Source organism: Salpingoeca rosetta (assembly GCF_000188695.1).
Source record: "Salpingoeca rosetta unplaced genomic scaffold supercont1.11, whole genome shotgun sequence".
Lineage (NCBI taxonomy): Eukaryota > Choanoflagellata > Craspedida > Salpingoecidae > Salpingoeca > Salpingoeca rosetta.
Window position 1 is genome coordinate 1275362 of NW_004754923.1, and position 21339 is coordinate 1296700.

The following is a 21339-nucleotide window of genomic DNA, read 5'->3' on the forward strand; positions in this document are numbered from 1 at the left end:
GAGTGAGTGAGTGAGTGAGTGAGTGAGTGAGTGAGTGAGTGAGTGAGTGAGTGAGTGAGTGAGTGAGTGAGTGAGTGAGTGAGTGAGTGAGTGAGTGAGTGAGTGAGTGAGTGAGTGAATGTGAATGTGTGTGTGAATGGGAATGTGTACAAACACGTCCAAGCTCATAACGCAAGTGCCACACCTTGTTCATGTCTTGCTTGTAGTGCTCCACGGCCGCCCCTGCTAATGTTGCATCGAATCCCATGGCGCTCCAGTCCGTTTCTGCGGACGACCTCTCCGTTGCCGCTGAAGACGACGACGGCGGTGATGGCGATGAATGAGGCGACGCTCGTGTGCGCGCGGTGTGTGTGCGTGTTTGTGTGTGCGTGCTTGCCTGCGCGCGTGCATGCGAAGAGACTGCACGGGCCGCTGCCTGTCCAGGAACACGGGACGACGCCGAGTAATGACACGGTTGCTGCTGATGCTGCTGCTGCTGCCGTGCATGGTGTGCTGCTACATGGTGGTGGCCACCATGACCACCGTGACGGTGGCTGTGGTGGTGCTGCTGCTCCAGCCGCTCGAGCGCAGCCGACATTGAGTCGAACCGGTCCCGTGATGACGCCCGACCCAGGCCGTCATGATGGTGATGGTGATGATCGTTGTGGTGGCCATCGTGGCTATCATGGTGTTGATGCTGCGAGAGGTGGTGATCATGGTGGTGCTTAACATGGTGGGGTGATGATGATGATGATGATGGTGGTGGCGGTGGAGGACAACGTGCAGACTGCCGGTGGCTCGCTTGTCCATCTGCGTCCAAGTCCACCAGCATGCCACTGCCAGCATCATCGATGCTGTGCTGTGATGCATGCGGTGGCTGTGGAGGATGCAGCGATGCGTCCGACCTGTCCCCAGCCATCGCATTCCGCCCATCCATCACAGGTGTTGCCTTTGCCTCCTCGCTCTCACCATTGCCAGCACCATCACGATCGTTACCACCACCACCACGGACATCTTTGTCATCACTGCTGTCGCCATCGTCGTCCAGGGACACGAGCGCCGTTAACCCCGCGCCAGAGACCGCCCCATACTCTGCCACGCCGCCCCCAACCTCCTCCTTGGCTGCAGCGTGCGAGTGCGCTTGTGCGTGTGAGTGCGCTTGTGTGCGGGTGTGTGTGGGCTGCAAGAGAGAGAGCAGCACGTCGTGTGTGTTGAGCGCCTGAAGCGTCGCCTCCTCAAACGGCGTCGACGTCAAGTTCTCGAATTCCGCCAACGACAGCGACTGCAACTGCTGTGATGCGCGTACGCTCGCCACGTTCACTTGCTGGCCACCACGCTTTCTCTCGCTGGCACCCTGCCCCTGCCGCTTCGCCCCCTTAACTGCCGCCGCCTTCTCTTCCTCTTCCTCTTCCTCTGCCTCTGACAGCAACAGGTCTGGCGTTGCTGCATCGCCAACACCCGGCAGTGACGATGGCGGTGATGATGATGATGATGATGATGATGTGGTCACTGGTGGTGCTGGCGTCTTCATTGCTGTTGACACCACGCCCAGCGCTGTCTTGTCAGCCGCTGATTGCGGCTGCTGGGATGCTGTGTTCTCTGATGATGAGACAGCGTTCTCTGTTGTTGCTGACTGTTCTGCTGGTGCCATCGCTGGGAGTGTCGTTGTAACTAATGCTGATGTTTGGTCCGTGGTGTCTGCTTCGCCCTGCGCAGCTCCTGTGATCTGGGCGGTCGTGGTTGTTGTGGCCCCGCAGCTGCCTCCTTGTGTTGGCGGCGGGGGCGAGGGCGGTGAAGTGGATGCTGACGACGATGACGACGACGATGACACTGGCAGCACAGCAACACAGGGACTGATGGCGCGAAGCACCTCCGGCTGTTCGACAGTTGCTGCTGTTGTCGTGGCTGCTGTTGTTGCTGTTGCTGTCGTTGTCGTGCACTGGTCACGTGGCTGGGCCACCTGCGGCTGCTCGAGTTGGTGGACCCATGTGCTGCTGCCCAGCACCTCTGCCAACACGGCGTAGCCGCCATCCTGCCCGCTGTGCTCACTCGCGTCGTCTCCCGTCGTCGTTTGCACGGCCTCTGCCGCCGTTGCTGTGGTAGCATCCGCACTACCGTTGCTACCTTCCCTACTCCCATGCTGCTGCTGCTCTTGCGGTGCGAAGAACTCTGCATCAAACTCGTCATTGTCAATTGCCGCCCGGAGCAACCCGCCATCGTTGCTATTCCCATTACCACCATCACCATCATCATCACCATCATCATCACCATTATAATGATCATCACCATGATCATGATCATCGCCAGTGCTGTTGTGGTTGGTGGTATGACCACTGCTGGTGTCGGCATTCTCACGCTCACGCTCACGCTCACGCAGGACGCCACGATGACTGTGACCATCAACAGCACCATCCCCATCATCACCAGCGGTGGTGTTGTCGTCGTCGTCGCGTGTGCTGGAGCGAGATGAGGTGTGGCCGTCAGACGGAGGCGATGGCGACGATGAGGAGGACGAGTGCGTTGCTGCCGTGGATGCTGTGGATGTGGGCGGTGTTGGTGATGTGGTTGACGATGATGTCGATGCACATTGTTGCTGCTGGTTTGGTGTGGGAGACGAGTGATTGTTGTTGTTGTTGTTGTTGTTGCTGTTGTTGTTGTTGTTGTTGTTGTTGTTGTTGTTGTTGTTGTTGTTGTTGTTGTTGTTGTTGTTGTTGTTGTTGTTGTTGTTGTTGCGGCGTTTGGTTGTCTTCGCCTGTGCCGTACCAGCAGATACCGTCGTCACCATTGATCCTCCATCACCTTCATCAACACCACCATCACCGTCATCATTGTCGTTGCTCTGTGTTATTGGTGCAGGTGCTGATGCCTCTTCTCTCGCCCGCTGCACCCGGACGGGCTCTGTGCGTGCGTGAGTGCGCGCGCGCGTGTGTGTGTGTGAGTTGTGTGCGTGCGTGAGCGTGTGTGTGTGTGTTGTGTGCGTGCGTGAGTGTGCGTGCGTGCGTGCGTGCGTGCGTGCGTGTGTGTGAGTGTGAGTGTGTGTGAGTGTGTGTTTGAGTGTGTGCGCATCGTGTACACGCGTGCGTGCAGTTTTGTGTGAAGAACAAGTCGGGGCGTACGCACTGAGGAGTTGAGCGGCGCGGCGGTGTTCAGCGGCCTTGCGCAGACTCTCCAGGACTCTCCGCTCCGTGTCAAACCGGTACTCAATGTGAAGCAGGTCTCCCGCACGCGCAACCTTGTCATACAGCTGACGATTGAATTGCTGTTTGGGGCAGGTGTGTGTGTGTGTGTGTGCGCGCGCGGGTTGTGTGTGAGGGGGATGGATGAAGGCACCACTGCATCGTACGTACAAGCCTCACACACGCCTCAATCAAGCGCAGCGTACGTGCATGCACACACAAACACACACACACACATACACAAACAAACAAACTAACAAACACACACACACACAGAAAACTCACGGGGCGTGTGATTTGGTATCGCGGGTGCAGCTTCACGTTGACACCGTGGACATTGTCTGTGGGTGGCAACAAGGCCATGTCAACGAATCATGATAGAGCGCGAGTGAGCCGGTACCCAGAGGCTCACAATCAAATCACAATGCACGCCACACAACCCAAAAACACGCTCACTACATGAATGGCAGCTGATCCAACTCGCACCATCGCTGGTGTGGAAACACAGCACACGAATCAACGCGAATTCAACGACAGACGAACAACGCAAGTCCTCCTGATCGGAAGCGGGTTGTACGTACCACGCGCACGGGCGTGAGCCGACATGGCATTCCACGGTGTGACGGTGCTTCCTTCTTGTTCTTGTGCTCTTGTGCTCTTGTGCTCTTGGCTATTCTTCACAGCTGCGCTGCCACACACGTTCCAAGCTTGGTCTTTCTCTGCCCGTGATGTGTGTCTTGCTCGTTGGAAGCTGTGAATGGATGCAGGTTTGTCGTTGCTTTCTACTTCTCTTGTTCTTGTTCTTCTTGATGACACATCGATCGAATTCTATGAATAGTATACGACAATAATCCGCAATACTGGCAAGAGGCGTGGGAAGCGAGCGAGTGCGTGGTAGCAGCAGCAGCAGCAGTGAGTGGTTTGGTGCACTGCACGACAACGTGTGAGTTGATCCAACGCAAAGGCGCGTGTGATTGAGTGGGTGTGTGTGAGTGTGTGTGAGTGTGTGAGAGAGCGTTACACAACAAACCAACAGCCATGCCGAAGATGTCGAGGAGCAAGAGACCGCCTCCAGAGGGGTGGGAGCTCATCGCGCCTACACTGGAGCAACTGGATCAGAAGCTGCGTGAAGGTGCGAGCATGGAGTGTGATCTGTGTGTGTGGGGGGGGGGATTAAGTGAGTGTATGCGTGAAGTTTCATCCGTGTCAGCGTGCAGTGTGTGTATGTGTGTGTGTGTGGTGATTTGTGTGTCATGCTTTTGGATTTGTGTGTATTCCTGGCTGCTTTCGTTTTTGTCAAGAGCGGCAGTGGCACTGCGCACATAGACGAGTACTGACCCACAAAGTTGTGCTTTGTGGCTGTGGTTGTTTGTGTCCTTATGTGTTACGCATACAGCGGAGAATGAACCGCATGAGGGAAAGCGTAAATGCGAGACGCTCTGGCCCGTGTTCAGGATCCACCATCAAAAGTCCCGCTACATCTTCAACCTCTACTACAAGCGCAAGGCAATAAGCAAAGGTGCGTGCATGTGTTGTGTGTGGTTGATGTGTAATGCCCATGTATGGCAGTTGAGCTCCACTTCACTGTGCATGCAACAGCGATACTGATGCTCTGCACCTCTGGTTCTCCTCCTTTGAACTGCGCTGTTGCCCCTTCACGTCTCCGCGCAATCAGAGCTGTACGACTTTTGTGTCAAGGAAGGCCACGCAGATCCAAACCTCATTGCCAAGTGGCGCAAGGTGTGTGTGTGTGTGTGTGTGTGTGTGTGTGTGTGTGTGTGTGTGTGTGTGTGTGTGTGTGTGTGTGTGTGTGTGTTCGATCTTCCCCTTTCCCCACTTCTCGTGCTGTTGGTTTTGCCTCTGTTGGCGGAACCATTGGTCCATGTGTCCCACCCCCGACACTACTCCACCTCATATGCGTATCTACCTCATGCGTGTCCTTCGCAATGACGCCAGCCCGGCTACGAGAGCCTGTGCTGTCTAGCCTGTATCCAAACTCGGGACTCCAACCATGGCACCACGTGCATTTGCCGCGTCCCGCGCAGCAAACTCTCCGAGGTACGTGGCAGACTTGCTTCCATATGTGTGTGTGTCTATGTGTCTGTGTGTGTCTATGTGTCTGTGTCTGTCTGTCTGTCTGTCGGTCAAAATGTGCTGCCCTCCCCTCCCCACCTGCGACACACACACACACACACATCACACACACACATCACACACACACATCACTCACACGCACACTCACACATATCACTCACGTGCTCACCTGCAGGACACCAAGTTTGAGTGCGTGCGCTGCGGCTGCCGTGGCTGTGGTCACTGATCTGCGTCTTGTGCTTCTGTCTCGATGTGTGCGTGCGTGTGTGTGTGTGTGTGATTAGCTGTTGAGGAACACACCTGCTGTTTGATTGAGTGTGTGTGGGGGGAGGGAGGGGGTGAGCGTGTGCGTTGTGGTGTTTGAAATGACAATCATCAGAACACAACACAGAAACAACGACAAAGCAGCAACAGAGGAAAGCAAAGGTGAAGAAGCGTGCTCGCATTCACATCACACACATCACACTTTCAACAACCACAACAACCACGCACACAGCACACACCAAGGACGATGACGTTTGGACAGGTGGTGATTGGACCGCCGGGGTCTGGCAAGACGACATACGCCCTGGCTGTGGGGGAGTTCATGCGCGCGCGGCTGGGCCGTAAGGTGTGCGTGGTGAACCTGGACCCCGCATGCGAAGGCTACTGGCCACCAGCCCACCACCACGACGACAACGACGACGACGTCGTGGACGACGACGATGAGGAGGACAGCGATGAGGAGGATGTGGCAGAGGGCGTGGTTCGAACGAAGAGCGAGGCCGGAAACAACACTCACAGCAGCAGCAGCGGTAGTAGCAGACGAGACAAAGCACAGCAAGGGGCGAGGAAGAAGCAGACCACCAGCATCAACGACAACAGCACGAAGGACGAGAGCGCGACGCGACTGCAGGGTGCGAGCAGTGGAGACGGAAGGACGTTTGATATTGACGTGCGGGACCTGGTGCGCGCGGATGAGGTGATGGAGAGGTTACAACTGGGGCCCAACGCAGCGCTGGTCTTCTGCATGGAGTTTCTTGAGCAGAACTTGAGCTGGCTGAAGGAGCGCATTGACGAGCACAAGGGCCACACGTTCGTCTTCGACTGCCCGGGCCAGGTGGAGCTGTACACCCACCACCGCATGATGCGCGGCATCGTGCAGACCATGCAAGACACGTGGCACATGCGCGTGTGTTGCGTGCACCTGGTGGACTCGTTCATGTGCAGCGACCCGGCCAACTTCATGTCGGCGCTGCTCGTGTCCATGTCTGCCATGATGATGCTGGAGCTGCCGCACGTGAACGTCCTCTCCAAGGTGGACCTGATCGAGGCCTATGGGCGCCTGCACTTCAACCTTGACTTCTACACGGAGGTGCTTGACCTCCACTACCTTGTGGACCAGATGGAAGCTGGGATGGTTGGCGGCGGCCGGCGGCAACAGCGGTTTCACGCGCTCACCGTCGCCCTGGCCGACCTCGTGCAGGACTACGCGCTGGTGCACTTCCAGACACTCAACGTGCAGTCGCCAGAGTCCATGGGCGCGCTTGTGCGGGCGGTGGATAAGGCGGTTGGCAACCTGTACACGCAGGCGAGCGAGGGGCAGGTGGCGATGGAGAGCGCCGTCTTTTCGCAGCCGCCGCTACACGAATCACACGCCTTTGCCGCACAACGCGAGTACATGTCGTAGCGCTTGGCTATGTGTGTGTGTGTGTGTGTGTGTGTGTGTGTGTGTGTGTGTGTGTGTGTGTGTGTGTGTGTGTGACCTCGCCAAGGGTATACTAGCCCGGTTTAATCCGGTATTACCGACCCGACCCGGTACGTCGTTTCCGCCCCGGTTAAAGACTCTCATGGTAAGTTTACCCGGACGTCGTTTATATACGTTCTATGTTGCAATGAAATCTGCGGAGCATTTTCGTAAGTTTTTTGTTGGCCAGTGGGTGCGGATATACGTACTTACGATACCATAGCGCTATCATGATTGGTTCGAGAAGACTAATGCGTAGGGGCAGATATGAAAATAACACTCTGGCTGTGTGAGAAGAGAACGTGTGTGTGTGTGTGTGTGTGTGTGTGTGTGTGTGTGCCAATGCCCCCCCCCGCGCACATACGCACACACGCGTGTCCTGTCATTCTCTCAAAGCGGCGCCCCCATCCCTTCCCTCCCCCGTCTTCATGTTGCATGCTGTCATGTCCGATGTGTGTATTCATTCCATGGGGGTGGAACGATCAAAGGTGTTGTTGAAGTATGTGAACCTGTCTTGCCATGCGCAATCCCTCCCCCTTCCCCACTCCACCTCCTCTCCTTCCTCTGCCGCATCTCGGCTATGCCAACACAATACACTAGCTCGCAATCCCAACAACAACAACAACAACAACCACGCATCTACGCAAACAACAGCGAGGGACGCGCAAGCAAACTGAGACAGCGAGAATAGCAGCAAGCACACATCAGGGTCACTGGTCGTTCATGGCGGCGAGGTAGTGCTCAGCCTCGAGTGCAGCCATGCACCCCGTGCCGGCAGCCGTGACGGCCTGGCGCCACTTCTTGTCCTGCACATCACCAGCAGCAAACACGCCTTCAACGCTCGTCTGCGTCGTGCCAGGCTTGGTCACAATGTACCCGTCCGTGTCTGTCTCCAGCTGTCCCTCGAGAAAGTCCGACGCGGGCTTGTGGCCAATGGCAAAGAAGAGCCCGTTTGCTTCCACCTCGCGTGTCTCGCCCGTCTTCTTGTCCTTGACCATCACGGAGCGGAGCAGGTCGTCACCCTTGGCCTCCACCACCTCGCTCGAGTACAGAAACTCAATCTTGGGGTTGGACATGGCGCGGTGTTGCATGATCTTGGACGCGCGGAGCTCGTCACGACGGTGCACAATGTACACCTTGGACGCGTACTTGGTGAGGAAGGTGGCCTCCTCCATGGCAGAGTCGCCGCCGCCAATCACCACCAGCGGCTTGTTGCGGAAGATGGGTGCTGCGCCATCGCACACCGCACACGCCGAGATGCCGCGCTGCCAGAACCCGCCCTCGCCCTCGCCAGAGCCGGGAAAGTGCAGGCGCTTGGCCACGGCGCCCGTGGCGATGATGATCGTGTCTGCAACGACTGTGCGGTCTTTGCTCTGCACCTTGAACGGGCGGGCGGTGGTGTCGACCTTGGTCACTGTCTCCGTGAAGATTTGCGTGCCAAAGCGCTCGCTCTGCTTGCGGAACCGCTCGCAAATCTCAGCGCCGAGGACGCCCTCAGGGAAGCCGGGGAAGTTCTCGACATCCTGCGGGTTTGCAGGGTGCAGGGGAGGTGGGGGTTAGGGCTGGCTTGGGGTGGTGAGACGATGGATGGATGGTGGTGGTGGTGGGTTTGGGGGGGGGGGGGGAGGGTGTGTGAAGCGAGTCGTGGATGGATAGATACAGCGAGCTGTGCGTACATGTACATGGGTTTCCTCCGCACACACACACACCTGCACATGAAAGCAAACATGCGCACGACAACAACCATGCACACAGACACACAGACACACAGACACACAGACACACACATGTGCATTACGTACGGTGGTGGTGGTAAGCTGGCCGCCAGCAGCAACGTCGTTGGCAAGGAAGCCTTCGAACATGATGGGCTTCAGCTCAGCGCGAGCAGCGTCTACATGGAGGAAATGGAAGTTAAGTGGTGCAGCGAGGTCAGAGGTGTGTGTCGCCCAAGATGTGCAAGGCGCGCAGTGATTCCTCGCACGTAACAAACTAGAGCACAGGCAAGGCGCATTAATGTGAACCAAGGACGAACGCACGTATGCTCATGCACGCACATTTGTTCATACACACATATGCTCATCACACACACACAACACACGCAAAACACACACACAACACGCAAAACGGCTTACAGATGGCGGCGGTGTGGCCTGCGGGGCCACTGCCGATGATGCAGACTTTGGTGCGGAGTTCCTCAGCCATGGCGTCGTTGGTGGTGTTGGCGTTGTTTGCGGCAGTGGATGACGTGGACAGGGAGCGGGAGCTTGCCGAAGACGAGGAAGCTGTGTTGGAGGCAGCGTGTGTGGCGGAGGCGACTGATGCAGCGGTGGCCGTACCCGTGGCGCTGTTGGAAAGGGTGCGGCGAGGACGAGAGAGACGAGCGCCCATGCAGGATGAAGTTGACGCAGAAGCAAACGCACACAAGCTTCGCACAACGCGGGGTAGTCTCAGCATACCTTTTTGTCTGGATGAGCGAGAATGTGCGAGCGAGGGGCGAGAAATGATGCCAGAGTGAGTGAGTGAGAGGATGTCGCACGGGATGGGGCGCACGAGAGGGGCAAGCGAAGCAAGCCGAGGCGAAGCGAGAAGGGGAGGGTGAACGACGAAGCAAGACACATTGCACTCACTGCATGTTGCATCTCACCTCTGTTCTGTTTCGTGTGCGGGCAATGGCGGAATGAGCCAAGATGATGTCAGATGTGGCTGTTGGTGATTTCTGTGTGTCGCATGTCGCGGGAACAAGGAAATGTTTGTGCAAATTGCACAGATTCGATACGGCGTTGGTGGTTGGATAATTGGTGCTTGTCTTTAGTGAATCGTCCCAATCCACGCACGATTCTCATCCCTCCAAACCGCACTCCACAACCCAAGACAGACAGACAGACAGCATCACGCTTGCTTGCAGCGACACACACGACAACAACAATTAACGACAAGCGAGCACAAGCGAGCAGTCTTCTGCGAGGTTGATAATTTAGACGAGAAACCCCAAGCACACAGTCATGGTGTCTTTGAACTTCTGCGGGCCCAAGTGCTCTCACTGCTGCTTCGTCCTCAGCATTTGGGGCATCCTCATGCTGGTGCGTGCGAGTGTGTTTGCGTTTGTGTGTGTGGGGGGGGGGTTGGCGGGTGGATTCGTGTGTGTGTGCATGTGTGTGCAATGGTGTGTGTACATGTGTGTGTGCATGTGTGTGTGTGCAATGGTGTGTGTGTGTGTGCGTGTGTGCGTGTGCGTTTCCTGTGGTTGTGGACACCCCTAGTGCGCGTGTGCATCCGCGACCTTCCGTGCTCACGCAACACACACGCACATCCAAACACCACTTGTTGTTGTCAGGTGGTTCTTGGTGCGCTGTTCAAGACAAACAGCCGCGCACTGCGCTCTGACTCGTCGGATAACACAGTCGAGGACATGCACAACATCGGACAGTACGTTGACATGCGAATGCCTTGGGGTTGACATGCGAATGCCTTGGGGTTGACATGCGAATGCTTTGGTTGTTTTGTGATTCGATTCCGTGATTTGGTGCTGAGCCACTGTTGCGGTGTTGCTGCACAGTTGCATGACCGCTACCGCGGCCCTCTCTGACAGCTTGTCTGTTTCGCCAGCGCTGACAACACAACACAACACAACGCAACACAACACACAACGCAGGAATTGCTTCATTGCCGCGGGTCTTTATGGTGCCACCTTGCTCATCAGCTTCTGGCAAATGAGGCTCTCCCGAAAAGCAGCACAGCAGAGGGCAGAACTCAGAACAGAGAACAGTTACTCCAGCTATTGAGCAGCACTCACCGTCATCACCTCCACCAACATCTGTGTCGCCGCTCTGGAAAAGGCCTTTGTGTTGTGGGCGCAACTGTACGCACACACTCACATGGTCCAGCACTTCCTATCCGCGGTGACAGTTTTGCATTGCCACCACAGCCGACCCACAAGCTGCTCTATCAACCTCAATGCCATGCATGCATGACACACCATCACCATCTCAAGCAGTGTCCATTCCATCGTTCTCTTCCTCCCATTTTTTGATTGACCACTAGTTTCTCCTCTTCAACCCTTTGCTGTTGGTTGTTGTTCTTGTTGCTGTTGCTGTGTCCTGCTGTCGGTGTTGTCACGTGAGCAGCAACATGTACGTGAGTGTGAACATCCACCCGCTCTTTGCCGTTGCTTGTGATTGTCTGTGATCCATGTGTGCGCGTATCTGTGCTCGCAACCACGTTACGTGGCCAATTGCTGTCTGTCGTGTTTCGTTCGCGTGTTGGTTCTCTGTGTCCCCCCCCCCACCCTTGTATTGACGATGTTCAGCAGGTTTGTGGCGTATCATTGTGTGCCTCCCATACATCATATCTGCCAACTGCAACTGTGAGTATGCACTCGCTGCGTGGTTCACACTGGGAAACCTGGGGCGGGGCGGGGGCAGCAAAGCGGCTGCTCGTACGCAAAGACACTGCACGTGCACACTTTAAATGCCACACACAACACAAGGGACCTATGACAGAATCACGTTGTTTGCGTCCACGAGAGCAACAGCAGACAGTTCCTGCGGGGGTTCGTTCGTTCGTGGGGTGGCGGGCGATGAAGAGAGATGTCACGTGTGGTGGTGGTGGTGGTGCGAGGAATGGTGGGTAAGCCGCAAGATACATCATGTGCAAGACACACACGAACGGGTAGAAGCACACAATGAGAGTGTAGGCACACCACCTTTGCGAATTCCTCGAGGAGGATGACGGCTTCGTAGAACGATGCATAATCGTCGCTCGGCTGGCGCCCAGAGCTGATGGTGGCAGTGATGGGTGCGAGCATGAAAATTGTCGTAAGAAAATGAGCCGCAACACACACACACACACACACATACACATACACACACACACACATACACATACACACACATACACATACAAACACATACATACACACACACAATGCAAACACCTCATTTCTGAACGGAAGAGCCTGAGTTTCTCTTCTGCATTATCGCGTCGACTTGCTCGCGCAACCAACTCGCCAGACAACTGATCAAAGGGGCGATGATGGTGGCGGTGGCGGCGGTGGTGGTGGTGGGGATGAAGACAGATGAAGGGAGAGACGGTGACGTGCACACGCACATACACACATGCGCAACACACGCACACACATACACACATACACAACACCGCGCGCACACACATGCACAACACCGCGCACACGCATCCTGAAGGCGCATGTGCACCACCTTATCGAGAAGGGTGAGCAGGGAGTCTGGATGGGAACTGAACAGAAACTGCCGCAGTGCTGGGCTTGGATACTGGTGTCGATGTTGGAAGAAGAGTGGACGGGTATTGTGAGGTGTTGAGATTGAGAAGGAAATGGGTGCATGCAATGACAATGAAGGGCGCTGGGCACATGCGCAAGATGTGCACGCTCAAAGTTTCACACACGCACACACACGTACACACAAACACACACGCACACACAAACACACACACACACACACACACGCACACGCACACGCACACACGAACGAACACCCACGCACACGCAAAACACACACACACACGCACACGCACACACACACGCACGCACACACACACACACAAACACAAACACAAACGCACAAACACACACACACGCACATGCAAGCATCCACACATAAAATGCGTGCATACAGACAGAGCACACACCTCGAGCAAGCTTGTGATGATTGCTGTGACGAGGAGGTTGATGTCGTGTGTCTGGTCAAACAGGCGGGAAAGGCGGGAGAGAAGCGTCTGCAGGAAGGGGCCGCCACACACGCACGGCGCACGTGTCGCATATACCAATACAGCGCCAGTGTCATCCTGTGCTGTGTTGTCATCATTCTCGTTCTGTGTCTCATCACCGTCATCATCATCATCGTCGTCAGCATCGTCGCTATCGCTCGGGCTCATCCACTCTGCACACCCTTCCGCTGCCAGGCGCATCTGAACAACAGAGATGGTGTGTTTGTTGTTGAGGGGAGGGGGGATGGATTGAAATGAAAGAGGGTGTGCGAGTGGGTGTGGGAGTGAGTGCGGGAGTGAATGAGTGACGGTGAGTGAGTGGATGTAAACTTTGAGTGAGGAAGCGAGTGCACATATGCTCTTGCTATTGTTTGTTGGAATGGTGGTTGTGGTGGATGAGGTGCCTGTGGCAGTGGTGGCAGTGCGTGCCCATGGTGCCGGTGTGTCATGTACATGTGCGTACCGCGTTGACGGCGGTTTCAAAGTGGAGACGCGTGCCTTCCTCGTTTGGATCCGTGCACAGATGCGCAGGAACCAACTCCGCAAGCCTGGCCAGCAATCCAACGTGAAAAGAGGAGAGAGAATGTTGGAGAAGAGAAGAGAGAAGCAGTCGTAGCGGAGGGAAGCAGGCACCTGGACACACGCACAAACGCGCGCAAACACATACAAATTGTCGAAACAAACGCCTTCCCAAGGACCACCACCATGCAAGTTCCAACTCCACAAGTTCTCCATCCAAACGTCTTTCCCAACAACAATGACATCCGTCTCCCTTCTTCCCCCTTCTTCCTCCAGCGCCGCCGACTGACCTGTCTGTGGTCTGTCGCGGTGTGAGGAGGGAGGCGGTGACAGCGGCGTCTCGGCGCATGTGTTGGCCGACGAGGAAGTGGAACGAGTGGCGCCGGTAGCGTGACAGCAGTTTCAGGAAGAACAGCAGCGTCGTCAGGCTCAGCTGGCATGGTGTTGTGTTGTGTGTTGTGTTGTGTTGTGTGTGTGTGTGTGTGTGTGTGTGTGTGTGTGTGTGTGTGTGTGTGTGTGTGTGTGTGTGTGTGAGTGAGGATATGGGGGCACAATTAGGTCAAGAGAACCTCTGCATGCAGCACATCACCAACAACACATCCCAACACATCCCAACACATCCCAACACATCCCAACACATCATCGTGTACCTGGTCCGACATGTCGTCACAGCGGGCGATGAGGGCTGGGCCCACCTTCTCGCTCAACGAAAACTCAGACACGCCTGAAGACGATGGTGCAGGTGACGATGATGATGAGGAGGTTGATGATGATGGTCGTGGTGGTGAGTAGGGTGTGAGGAAGATGCAATTACCACACACCCTCTGTGCAGTCAGTCACACATACACACACGTACACACACATTCACACATTCACACATTCACACATACACACACATTCACACACATACACATACACATACACACGACTCGCTCTGTGCGCATGTGCGAATCGCACCGTCGAGGAGGTGTGGCGACTTGAGGTACTGCACGAAGAGCGTCAGATATGACGTCGCCATATCCGCCGCCCCCTCTGATCCCTGCACACATGTACACACATGTACACACATGCACACACATACACACACATGTACACACATATGCACACATGCACACACACGCACACACATGAACACACACGTACACACATGTACACACGAAGGCGCAGACGGAGTGAGTGACGGCACGCACGCTAAAGAGCTCGCTCCACAGACAGCTCTCACCAGCACGCTGAAGCTGTGTGTGTGTGTGTGTGTGTGTGTGTGTGTGTGTGTGTGTGTTCGCACCTGCACGAGCTTGGCCTCAAACACCGGCTGGAGAAAGCGATCCGCAAACGACACCTGAATCGCCTGCCCAACATGGACACGTGTATGTGTGTGTGTGTGTGCGTGTGTGTGTGCGTGTGAATGGCACGTCGCGCACGCAGCAGAGCAAGAGGCGCGACATAATCATCGCCATCGCCACAGCAACGTGTGCTTTTCACCTGTGCGACGCGCTCTGTGCAGTTGCTGGCAATGTGATCAACAAAGTTCAATTCCTCCAGAAACGCGGCCAGCGCCTGCGCAGGTGATGGTGAATGATGATGATGGTTGCAGACATGAATGAGGTTGAGAGAAACGTCGCCTCCATCATGCACAGACACATGACACGTATTCGGGTGCACACACATGCATACGTACGCGCATGCGCTGATCACCACTGCGCTCTCCCTGTCACCATCCATCCCCTACCCATCCACCATCATCACCACCTTGAACGGAACGGCTGCGTCGTATTCGAGACTGCGCCGCTGCCGCCAGGAGAAGAGCGGTGGCCGCGATCTGCGGCACATGTGTACACAATTGGACAATCGGAAGCGGGGGAGTGACTGCGGTGAACAGATGGCAACTTGATGGTGACCTGATGCAGTTGAGTTCGCATCCTGTCATGACGGCGTCGACAGGGAGTGCGATGGAGTGGGCACTCTGCTGTTCGCACACACGCACACACACGCGCACACGCGCACACGCGCACACGCACACACACACACGCACAAACACACACACATAAACAAACAAGACCACAGACATGTGCGCACGTGAAAGCGGAGAGGGTGTCGATGAACCGCGCATCTGATTCCGAAATCGACTGCGGCAGCTCCGCATACAGCGCGAGCAGCACATCCATCTTGCTCGCACGAGCGTGTATGATGATATGTTGTGTGTGTGTGTGTGTGTGTGTGCGTGCGTGTGGCGTGTGTGTGTGTGTGTGTGTGTATGTGTGCGAGGCAGTGAGTGTGTGTGTGTGCGAGGCAGTGCGGCGCAAGAGTGAGGCACGAAGCGGTGTTCTCGCCACAAACACACAAAGATCTGTACACACGCGCATGCAAGCGTGTGTCTAGCAACAGGCAAAGCGGTACACACCAGTGCCGAGGGCAGTTTGGAGTGGTTGATGATGATGGATTCCAGCGCCGGCTGAAGAACATGGCATGAGAGCAGGACAATCCACATATACACGGGTGCGTGTGAAGAGTTGAAGGTTGGGCAACAACCCGCGTGCTCACGAGTTCCAACACAGAGAGAGAGAGAGAGTGTGTGTGTGTGTGTGTGAGAGAGAGAGTGAGTGAGTGAGAGTGAGAGTGAGAGTGAGTGAGTGAGTGAGGAATTGTACTTACGACATCAAGAGTTGCACAGAGGGCGGCCGTCTCGTGCGCAAGACGCGACGTTTCCTTGGATGTGGAGTGTTGGTGGGTGGTGCGACGTGAGTGTGTGCAGGCAATGCGAGTCAAATGACGAAGCATACCACTTGCCCACAAAGCTCCCCACACATGCATACTCGCACACAGCCCACACACACACACACACATATACACACACACAAGTGCCCAGCTCGTCTCACCGCGTGTGCACTGCCGATCAGCTGTGTTGCCAGCGTGAGCGGAAGAAAGTTGACGCCCTGTACAATGACGGTGGTGTTGTGGCGCGATGTGAGGCGATGCTGGTTGTGTGCAATCGGATGTGTGCAACACAATACAACACGCGTGCGCAAGCACACACAAACACACACAAACACAAACACACAAACACAAACACACACACAAACGAATGCACACCTGGATGATGAAGAGGTCCGAGAAATTTGGGTCGTCGTTGAGTTTTCCACAGACGGCGCAGTTGAACCTCATCATTGCCTGTGCGGATGACGACGATGGCACGTGGTGGTGGTGATGGAGATGTGTGATAGCAGTAGTGTCGATGATGTTGTGACGACATGTGATGGCGTTGTGGACGAATGGTATGACTCTTGGCGTGAGGGGAGAAGTGCAAGCGTGAATCATCAACACGAAGCAATTCATCAAAAACACAACAGCTTCGTAGCTCAAGCCACGCCATCCCCGTCCCGCACACACACACATACATACATACATACATACATACATACATACATACATACATACATACATACATACATACATACATACATACATACATACATACATACATACATACATACATACACACATACACATACACGACCTCCAATACATACACAAGTGAGCTCGCCGGTGGTGTCTGGGTCGTCCACGAGACGGATGCACGCCTGCAGCAGTGACACCACGTGTGGAAACACGCAGCGGTGCGCAAGCATGCGTTGCCGCGTCGACCCCAACAACTACGTCCGTTGTGTGTGTGTGTGTGTGTGTGTGTGTGTGTGTGAGCAGAGTGGGTCATGTGGGTGGACATCGGGACTGAGCGACCAGTTGGCAGAAGTCATACAGTTCAGCCTGGCCTCGGCTTGACGTACTCGTGTCAGCATCTTCAATGTGAGCAGACGCGTGCCAGCTGGGACCTGTCAGCACATGCGCACACGCAACAGCAACAACGACAAGCCATGATGCAATTGTGAGCAACTGTAACAAGATCATCTCATGTTGTATCCTTTCCTTCCATGCCATCGCAACACACATCTGTTTCGCCGATGCTGACGAGAATCTTGAGGATGTCCTGTGAGTACATGTACTCCATGCAGGGGCCCTTTGGGATGGGGTGAAGGGACGTCATAAGCAAGGGCAGGTTGAAGAATGAGCACGCATGTAGAAAGCCACATCACAGCGGGTGCACGTACACGCACGAAACACACGCACCTACACATGCACGCACACGCACACGCACACGCACACGCACACGCACACGCACATGCACACGCACACACATGCACACACACGCACACGCACCCACGCACGTAAATACACACACAGAGGACAGAACACGCACGGTTTCTCCTTCGAGAGCCTCTTCTTCAGCCATCAGCAGCTCAACCAGGCGGTCCATGCATTTACCCAGCGTCGTTTCAGCGACATGTGTCTCCTCTGCTCGTATTAGCACACACGCGCACACACACACGCACACGCACACACACGCACACACACGCACACACACGCACACACACGCACACACAGAATTTGGGTCAGTCCAAGTCCCTCCAAACAACAATCACGATATGTAATGTAAGCACACTCACGCGCTCACATGTTTGCACACACACACACACATACACACACACGCATGTACACACCCACATACACACACGCACAGCCAAATCCACACAGCCCAAATCCACAGACATGCACACACACACACAGGTCGCATGCCACCACCTCACCGTGCTGTTCGCAATACACGATGAGATCTGAGATGTGCTTCCATTGCTCTTTGAACTCCTCCAAACCAGACCGCTGCGCCGGCGCAAGCGCTTCAGAGAGCGCAGACTGTGCTGCCTTCCACACCCGATACATGGCCATGCGTTCAATGTAACAAAAGGCAGCACACACCTACGCACACACACACACACAACCGCCTTTGCTGCTGTGGTCTGCTTTGCTCTGCTCTAGTTTGCTCTGCTCTGTCTTTGCTATCTTGGTCGGTGTGCTGCGAAAATTGTGTGTGTCGCAGCCATTCTTCCCAACTTGAACGCCAGCAGTTTAAAGACAAGAAGTGAGGTCCTGCTTTGATTTCTGCTTGGCCTCATCCCACCCTTCCCACCACCCCAGCTGTGCAGCCCTGCAGCCCTGCAGCCCTGCAGCCAGCATGTCGGCGCCACTGCTGTCGCGGCCATGGCGCAGGCTTGTGTGCGTTGCGATTTGCGCGATTGTAGTGGTGTGGCTGGTGGCGCTCACGCTGGATTGGCCGCTGTTGAGCAGGAGCCGCCGTGACTCGCGGTGGCAACGCGCTGCTGATGATGGAGACGCTTCTTCCATTCCACAAGGCGCCGTTCCAGTGTACATCACAGACGAGCACCAGCACGTTCTGCCTCGCTGGTACAAGCTAGCTGCCCAAACACACAAGAAGGGCTTCACCCTTGTGCACGTTGATGCACACAGTGACCTGGCCATCCCGAAGAAGTACGTGCGGGAGCCCAGTGACATCTTCTCAAAGCACATCAACCGCCAGCTCCTGCACACAAGCAACGACGAGTTTATCGAGGAGGCAGTTCACTCTGGCCTGATTGACCGCATCACGTGGATTGTGCCAGACTGGGGCGTCGCCAACGAGGGCGACATGTTTGACCCATACTGGAATGACGGGTGAGAGTGTTGTGTGAGAGTGTGTGAGAGTGTGTTGTGTGAGAGTGTGTTGTGTGTGCGTGCGTGTGTGGGGGGGGGAGTACAAGTGCGCGTAGGTGCGCAGTGTACATGCGTGTGTACATGCGTGTGTTAACGCGTGTGTGGTTGTGCGCCTATGGGCTTGGGTGACTTTGTTTTCTCCTTCGCTTTCTTTCACTCACTGTGGTGACTGATGTGCCCTCTTTCTGTTGATGTGGTGGCGATTTGCTTGCGTAGATGGGTTGATCCAGAAATGGCTGCAGTTGGCGTTGGCATCACCGAAGACAACGAGCCTTGCGACTGCACCATCTTGGGTCCGTGGTGGAACCCTCACAGTCTTGATGCAGTGCGCACCTGCACATCATACGAAGATGATGACCTACCCGCGATCGAGTGCTTCCTCCAACGCATCGTCCCATTGGAGGTCGTGTGCGTGTGTGTGCGTGTGTGTGTGTGTTTCTGTGTGTGTGTGTGTGATTATCTGGACGCATGTTTCAGATCTCAAGCTCTCTTCACGCATATATGGCGTGGCTTAGTCTGTGTCAACATTGACGGGGACACACGACCACGCACGAGAATACACACACGACCACACACACGACCCCACACAAGCACGCACGTACACGTACATTCACATTCGCATTCACATTCACATTCACACCCTCATGTCAGGTCATTGTTGGATCGCAGCTGTCCAAGCGTGGCATCACGCTCCCGAAGGAGGGCGACTCACCGGGGATCATACTCGACATTGACGAGGATTACTTCATCACCGCAGATGCCGTTGGCTATCTTGCCACCGCTGGTTGGACAAACACGACGCTGGCGGCTGTTGATGCTGCTATTTTGCAGCTGTGTGCACACGATGAAGAGGACGAAGCCGAGATTGCTGCCATTCTCGCCCAAGCTGCGCTCAACCAAGGTGTGTTGGTTGGTTTGGTTGGTTGGTTGGTTGGTTGGTTGGTTTTGTGTGTGCTTGCGCATGCTCGTAACTGGTAACGGGTGTGATTGAAGGTGTTCTTGTGCACACCATGGCATTGGCGTTATGTGCACCCTCTCACCTCAGGTCGTTGTTGTTCATATTTGTATCCACTACAGAGTGGGAGGCGCCAGATGCGTGGAAAGCGAAGGTGGTGTGCGCGAGTGCTGACCTCGAGGCAGCATCTGCTCTCGGTGCAGGCGACGAGTATGGTGACGATGAGTATGAAGAGGACGACGACGAACCTGAACGAGAGGATGATGATGAGGACGATGATGAATCCAACGCTGATGACGATGAAGACGAGGAAGAAGCAGATGTGGAAGACGAGGAAGAAGCAGATGTGGACGACGAGGAAAATGCTGCGGCGAGTGAACATCATCGCATCCACAGCGCCATTGATCGCACGGCGCTCAGACATCGACGACGACGACAGCAGCGGCGACAGCGGCGGTATCTACGTGGCGGATCGTTCTGGAGCACGCGGCGCAAAGGACGCCGACACCACAAACTTGAACTCTTGCAGCGCTTTCGCCTCGATGACGGCTATCATGGTGATGGTGATGGTGACACGGGTGGCGACGGTGATGGACGTGGTTACAATCGTCAGCCAGACCGACAACAACAACAACAACAACAACAACAACAACAACAACAACAACAACAACAACAACAACAACAACAACAACGGCGTGGGTTGCTCTATCGTGTGCGAGGGCAAAGCAGTGACGCCGCCAGTGAACGTGCACGCGTGTTTGATTCAGTGGTGATGCAGTTTGTGGCTGCGGTGCACACGGCCGTGGCCTCCAGCAACACACACACACCATCGCCAACACCACCCATGCTCGCTGCGCTTCTTGATGTCGGCTTTGCTGCCGTGCCGCTGAGCGAACGGCGGCTGCACACGCGCGAATTTCCGCGACAGATGGCGGTGGCGACAGGCGTGGACCAGGAGCGGCCGGAGATCTCCATCAGCGACGACGACAACAACAACAACAACAACAACAACAACAACAACAACAACAACAACAACAACAACAACAACAACAACAAGTATCGGCGGTTTGTGGAGGTGGACGACGAGTATGTTGAATATCGCTCCAATGAGATGGTCATGTTCAGGACACTGCGTCCAGGAGACCTTGAACACGATCTGGAGGAACTGCGCGCGTTTCTGATGACGTCAGAGTTGGGGCAGCACGTGCGTTTAGTTTCCATTTGCCGCTCCATTCGTGACGGCTATCTCCCTGCACGGCACTGGCGACAGATCGAGACACACCTCCTCCGCACCATCCACGCCATCGTTCCACATGCCACCGTGCTGCTGGACGGACGGCCAACATGGGACGCGCAACCGCTCTGGACGTGACGTGCGCCTGTGCCTTTGTACGTATGTGTGTGTGTGTGTGAGAGAGAGTGTGTGTGTGTGCGTGTGTGGCTGTTGAGATAATCGACGCTGGCCAGAGCTTGCTTGACCAATAAACGACATGATGCACACGTCCTGGCTGCAAGTTTGTTTGTTTACTGTTTGACAGCACTTCAGTGCG

General features: G+C 55.4%; 7 protein-coding genes across 8 annotated transcripts in view; 4 read left to right on the forward strand and 3 right to left on the reverse strand.

The window, feature by feature from the left end:
* PTSG_12235 (uncharacterized protein) overlaps positions 1 to 3761 on the reverse strand; it is a gene marked incomplete at both ends in the record, with an annotated part of 4107 nt that extends 346 nt beyond the window's left edge. Inside the window, 7 exons of the mRNA XM_004994245.1 lie at positions 185 to 288; positions 406 to 2435; positions 2566 to 2731; positions 2779 to 2877; positions 3100 to 3238; positions 3441 to 3496; positions 3737 to 3761. Coding sequence (XP_004994302.1) covers positions 185 to 288; positions 406 to 2435; positions 2566 to 2731; positions 2779 to 2877; positions 3100 to 3238; positions 3441 to 3496; positions 3737 to 3761 — 2619 coding nt within the window. The remainder of the gene's footprint in view (positions 1 to 184; positions 289 to 405; positions 2436 to 2565; positions 2732 to 2778; positions 2878 to 3099; positions 3239 to 3440; positions 3497 to 3736) is intronic.
* Positions 3762 to 3970: 209 nt separating this feature from the next.
* On the forward strand, positions 3971 to 5647 carry PTSG_12236 (cell cycle control protein cwf14). The gene is made up of 5 exons (XM_004994246.1): positions 3971 to 4287; positions 4552 to 4674; positions 4831 to 4895; positions 5112 to 5213; positions 5425 to 5647. The coding sequence occupies exons 1-5, from the start codon at positions 4194 to 4196 to the stop codon at positions 5473 to 5475; spliced, it is 435 nt and encodes a 144-aa protein (XP_004994303.1). The 5' UTR covers positions 3971 to 4193; the 3' UTR covers positions 5476 to 5647.
* PTSG_12237 (GPN-loop GTPase 2) lies at positions 5625 to 6952 on the forward strand. The gene has a single exon (XM_004994247.1). The coding sequence runs from the start codon at positions 5761 to 5763 to the stop codon at positions 6916 to 6918; it is 1158 nt and encodes a 385-aa protein (XP_004994304.1). The 5' UTR covers positions 5625 to 5760; the 3' UTR covers positions 6919 to 6952.
* Positions 6953 to 7414: 462 nt separating this feature from the next.
* Positions 7415 to 9596, reverse strand: PTSG_04989 (the record flags this gene model as incomplete). 2 transcript variants are annotated; one of them, XM_004994248.1, is made up of 4 exons in its annotated part: positions 9432 to 9596; positions 9108 to 9319; positions 8778 to 8866; positions 7415 to 8498 (listed from the first exon to the last, which is right to left on the reverse strand). In XM_004994248.1, exons 2-4 carry the CDS (start codon positions 9175 to 9177, stop codon positions 7686 to 7688), a joined length of 972 nt encoding a protein of 323 aa, XP_004994305.1. In that variant the 5' UTR covers positions 9178 to 9319; positions 9432 to 9596. The 2 variants fall into 2 exon arrangements, with proteins under 2 accessions (XP_004994305.1, XP_004994306.1); XM_004994249.1 differs by having other exon boundaries at positions 7686 to 8498; positions 9108 to 9460.
* A 154-nt stretch (positions 9597 to 9750) lies between these two features.
* PTSG_04990 (uncharacterized protein) lies at positions 9751 to 11380 on the forward strand. Its single transcript, XM_004994250.1, has 3 exons — positions 9751 to 10055; positions 10310 to 10401; positions 10628 to 11380. Exons 1-3 carry the CDS (start codon positions 9978 to 9980, stop codon positions 10755 to 10757), a joined length of 300 nt encoding a protein of 99 aa, XP_004994307.1. The 5' UTR covers positions 9751 to 9977; the 3' UTR covers positions 10758 to 11380.
* PTSG_04991 (uncharacterized protein) lies at positions 11257 to 18137 on the reverse strand. The gene is made up of 22 exons (XM_004994251.1): positions 17874 to 18137; positions 17486 to 17580; positions 17177 to 17245; positions 17016 to 17060; positions 16761 to 16883; positions 16324 to 16401; positions 16110 to 16166; positions 15886 to 15939; positions 15635 to 15685; positions 15310 to 15398; positions 14983 to 15052; positions 14716 to 14790; positions 14519 to 14581; positions 14191 to 14272; positions 13884 to 13957; positions 13524 to 13666; positions 13178 to 13262; positions 12637 to 12915; positions 12189 to 12260; positions 11909 to 11988; positions 11678 to 11750; positions 11257 to 11516 (listed from the first exon to the last, which is right to left on the reverse strand). Exons 1-22 carry the CDS (start codon positions 18010 to 18012, stop codon positions 11466 to 11468), a joined length of 1947 nt encoding a protein of 648 aa, XP_004994308.1. The 5' UTR covers positions 18013 to 18137; the 3' UTR covers positions 11257 to 11465.
* A 43-nt stretch (positions 18138 to 18180) lies between these two features.
* Positions 18181 to 21289, forward strand: PTSG_04992 (uncharacterized protein). Its single transcript, XM_004994252.1, has 4 exons — positions 18181 to 18795; positions 19051 to 19237; positions 19486 to 19735; positions 19912 to 21289. The coding sequence occupies exons 1-4, from the start codon at positions 18299 to 18301 to the stop codon at positions 21159 to 21161; spliced, it is 2184 nt and encodes a 727-aa protein (XP_004994309.1). The 5' UTR covers positions 18181 to 18298; the 3' UTR covers positions 21162 to 21289.
* Positions 21290 to 21339: the final 50 nt, after the last annotated feature.

What these genes read in the sequence shown, in the direction of transcription:
- PTSG_12236 (XM_004994246.1), top strand. Translation starts at nt 4,194, where the DNA reads ATGCCGAAGATGTCGAGGAGCAAGAGACCGCCTCCAGAGGGGTGGGAG. An exon ending in GGATCAGAAGCTGCGTGAAG is followed by an intron (nt 4,288 to 4,551) that starts GTGCGAGCATGG and finishes TTACGCATACAG; the next exon opens with CGGAGAATGAACCGCATGAG. An exon ending in CGCGCAGCAAACTCTCCGAG is followed by an intron (nt 5,214 to 5,424) that starts GTACGTGGCAGA and finishes GCTCACCTGCAG; the next exon opens with GACACCAAGTTTGAGTGCGT.
- PTSG_12237 (XM_004994247.1), top strand. Translation starts at nt 5,761, where the DNA reads ATGACGTTTGGACAGGTGGTGATTGGACCGCCGGGGTCTGGCAAGACG.
- PTSG_04990 (XM_004994250.1), top strand. Translation starts at nt 9,978, where the DNA reads ATGGTGTCTTTGAACTTCTGCGGGCCCAAGTGCTCTCACTGCTGCTTC. An exon ending in TTTGGGGCATCCTCATGCTG is followed by an intron (nt 10,056 to 10,309) that starts GTGCGTGCGAGT and finishes TGTTGTTGTCAG; the next exon opens with GTGGTTCTTGGTGCGCTGTT. An exon ending in GACATGCACAACATCGGACA is followed by an intron (nt 10,402 to 10,627) that starts GTACGTTGACAT and finishes CACACAACGCAG; the next exon opens with GAATTGCTTCATTGCCGCGG.
- PTSG_04991 (XM_004994251.1), bottom strand. Translation starts at nt 18,012, where the DNA reads ATGGCCATGTATCGGGTGTGGAAGGCAGCACAGTCTGCGCTCTCTGAA. An exon ending in TCTGTGCAACTCTTGATGTC is followed by an intron (nt 15,686 to 15,885) that starts GTAAGTACAATT and finishes CATGTTCTTCAG; the next exon opens with CCGGCGCTGGAATCCATCAT. An exon ending in TTGAAACCGCCGTCAACGCG is followed by an intron (nt 12,916 to 13,177) that starts GTACGCACATGT and finishes TCTGTTGTTCAG; the next exon opens with ATGCGCCTGGCAGCGGAAGG.
- PTSG_04992 (XM_004994252.1), top strand. Translation starts at nt 18,299, where the DNA reads ATGTCGGCGCCACTGCTGTCGCGGCCATGGCGCAGGCTTGTGTGCGTT. An exon ending in GACCCATACTGGAATGACGG is followed by an intron (nt 18,796 to 19,050) that starts GTGAGAGTGTTG and finishes TTGCTTGCGTAG; the next exon opens with ATGGGTTGATCCAGAAATGG. An exon ending in CCAAGCTGCGCTCAACCAAG is followed by an intron (nt 19,736 to 19,911) that starts GTGTGTTGGTTG and finishes TATCCACTACAG; the next exon opens with AGTGGGAGGCGCCAGATGCG.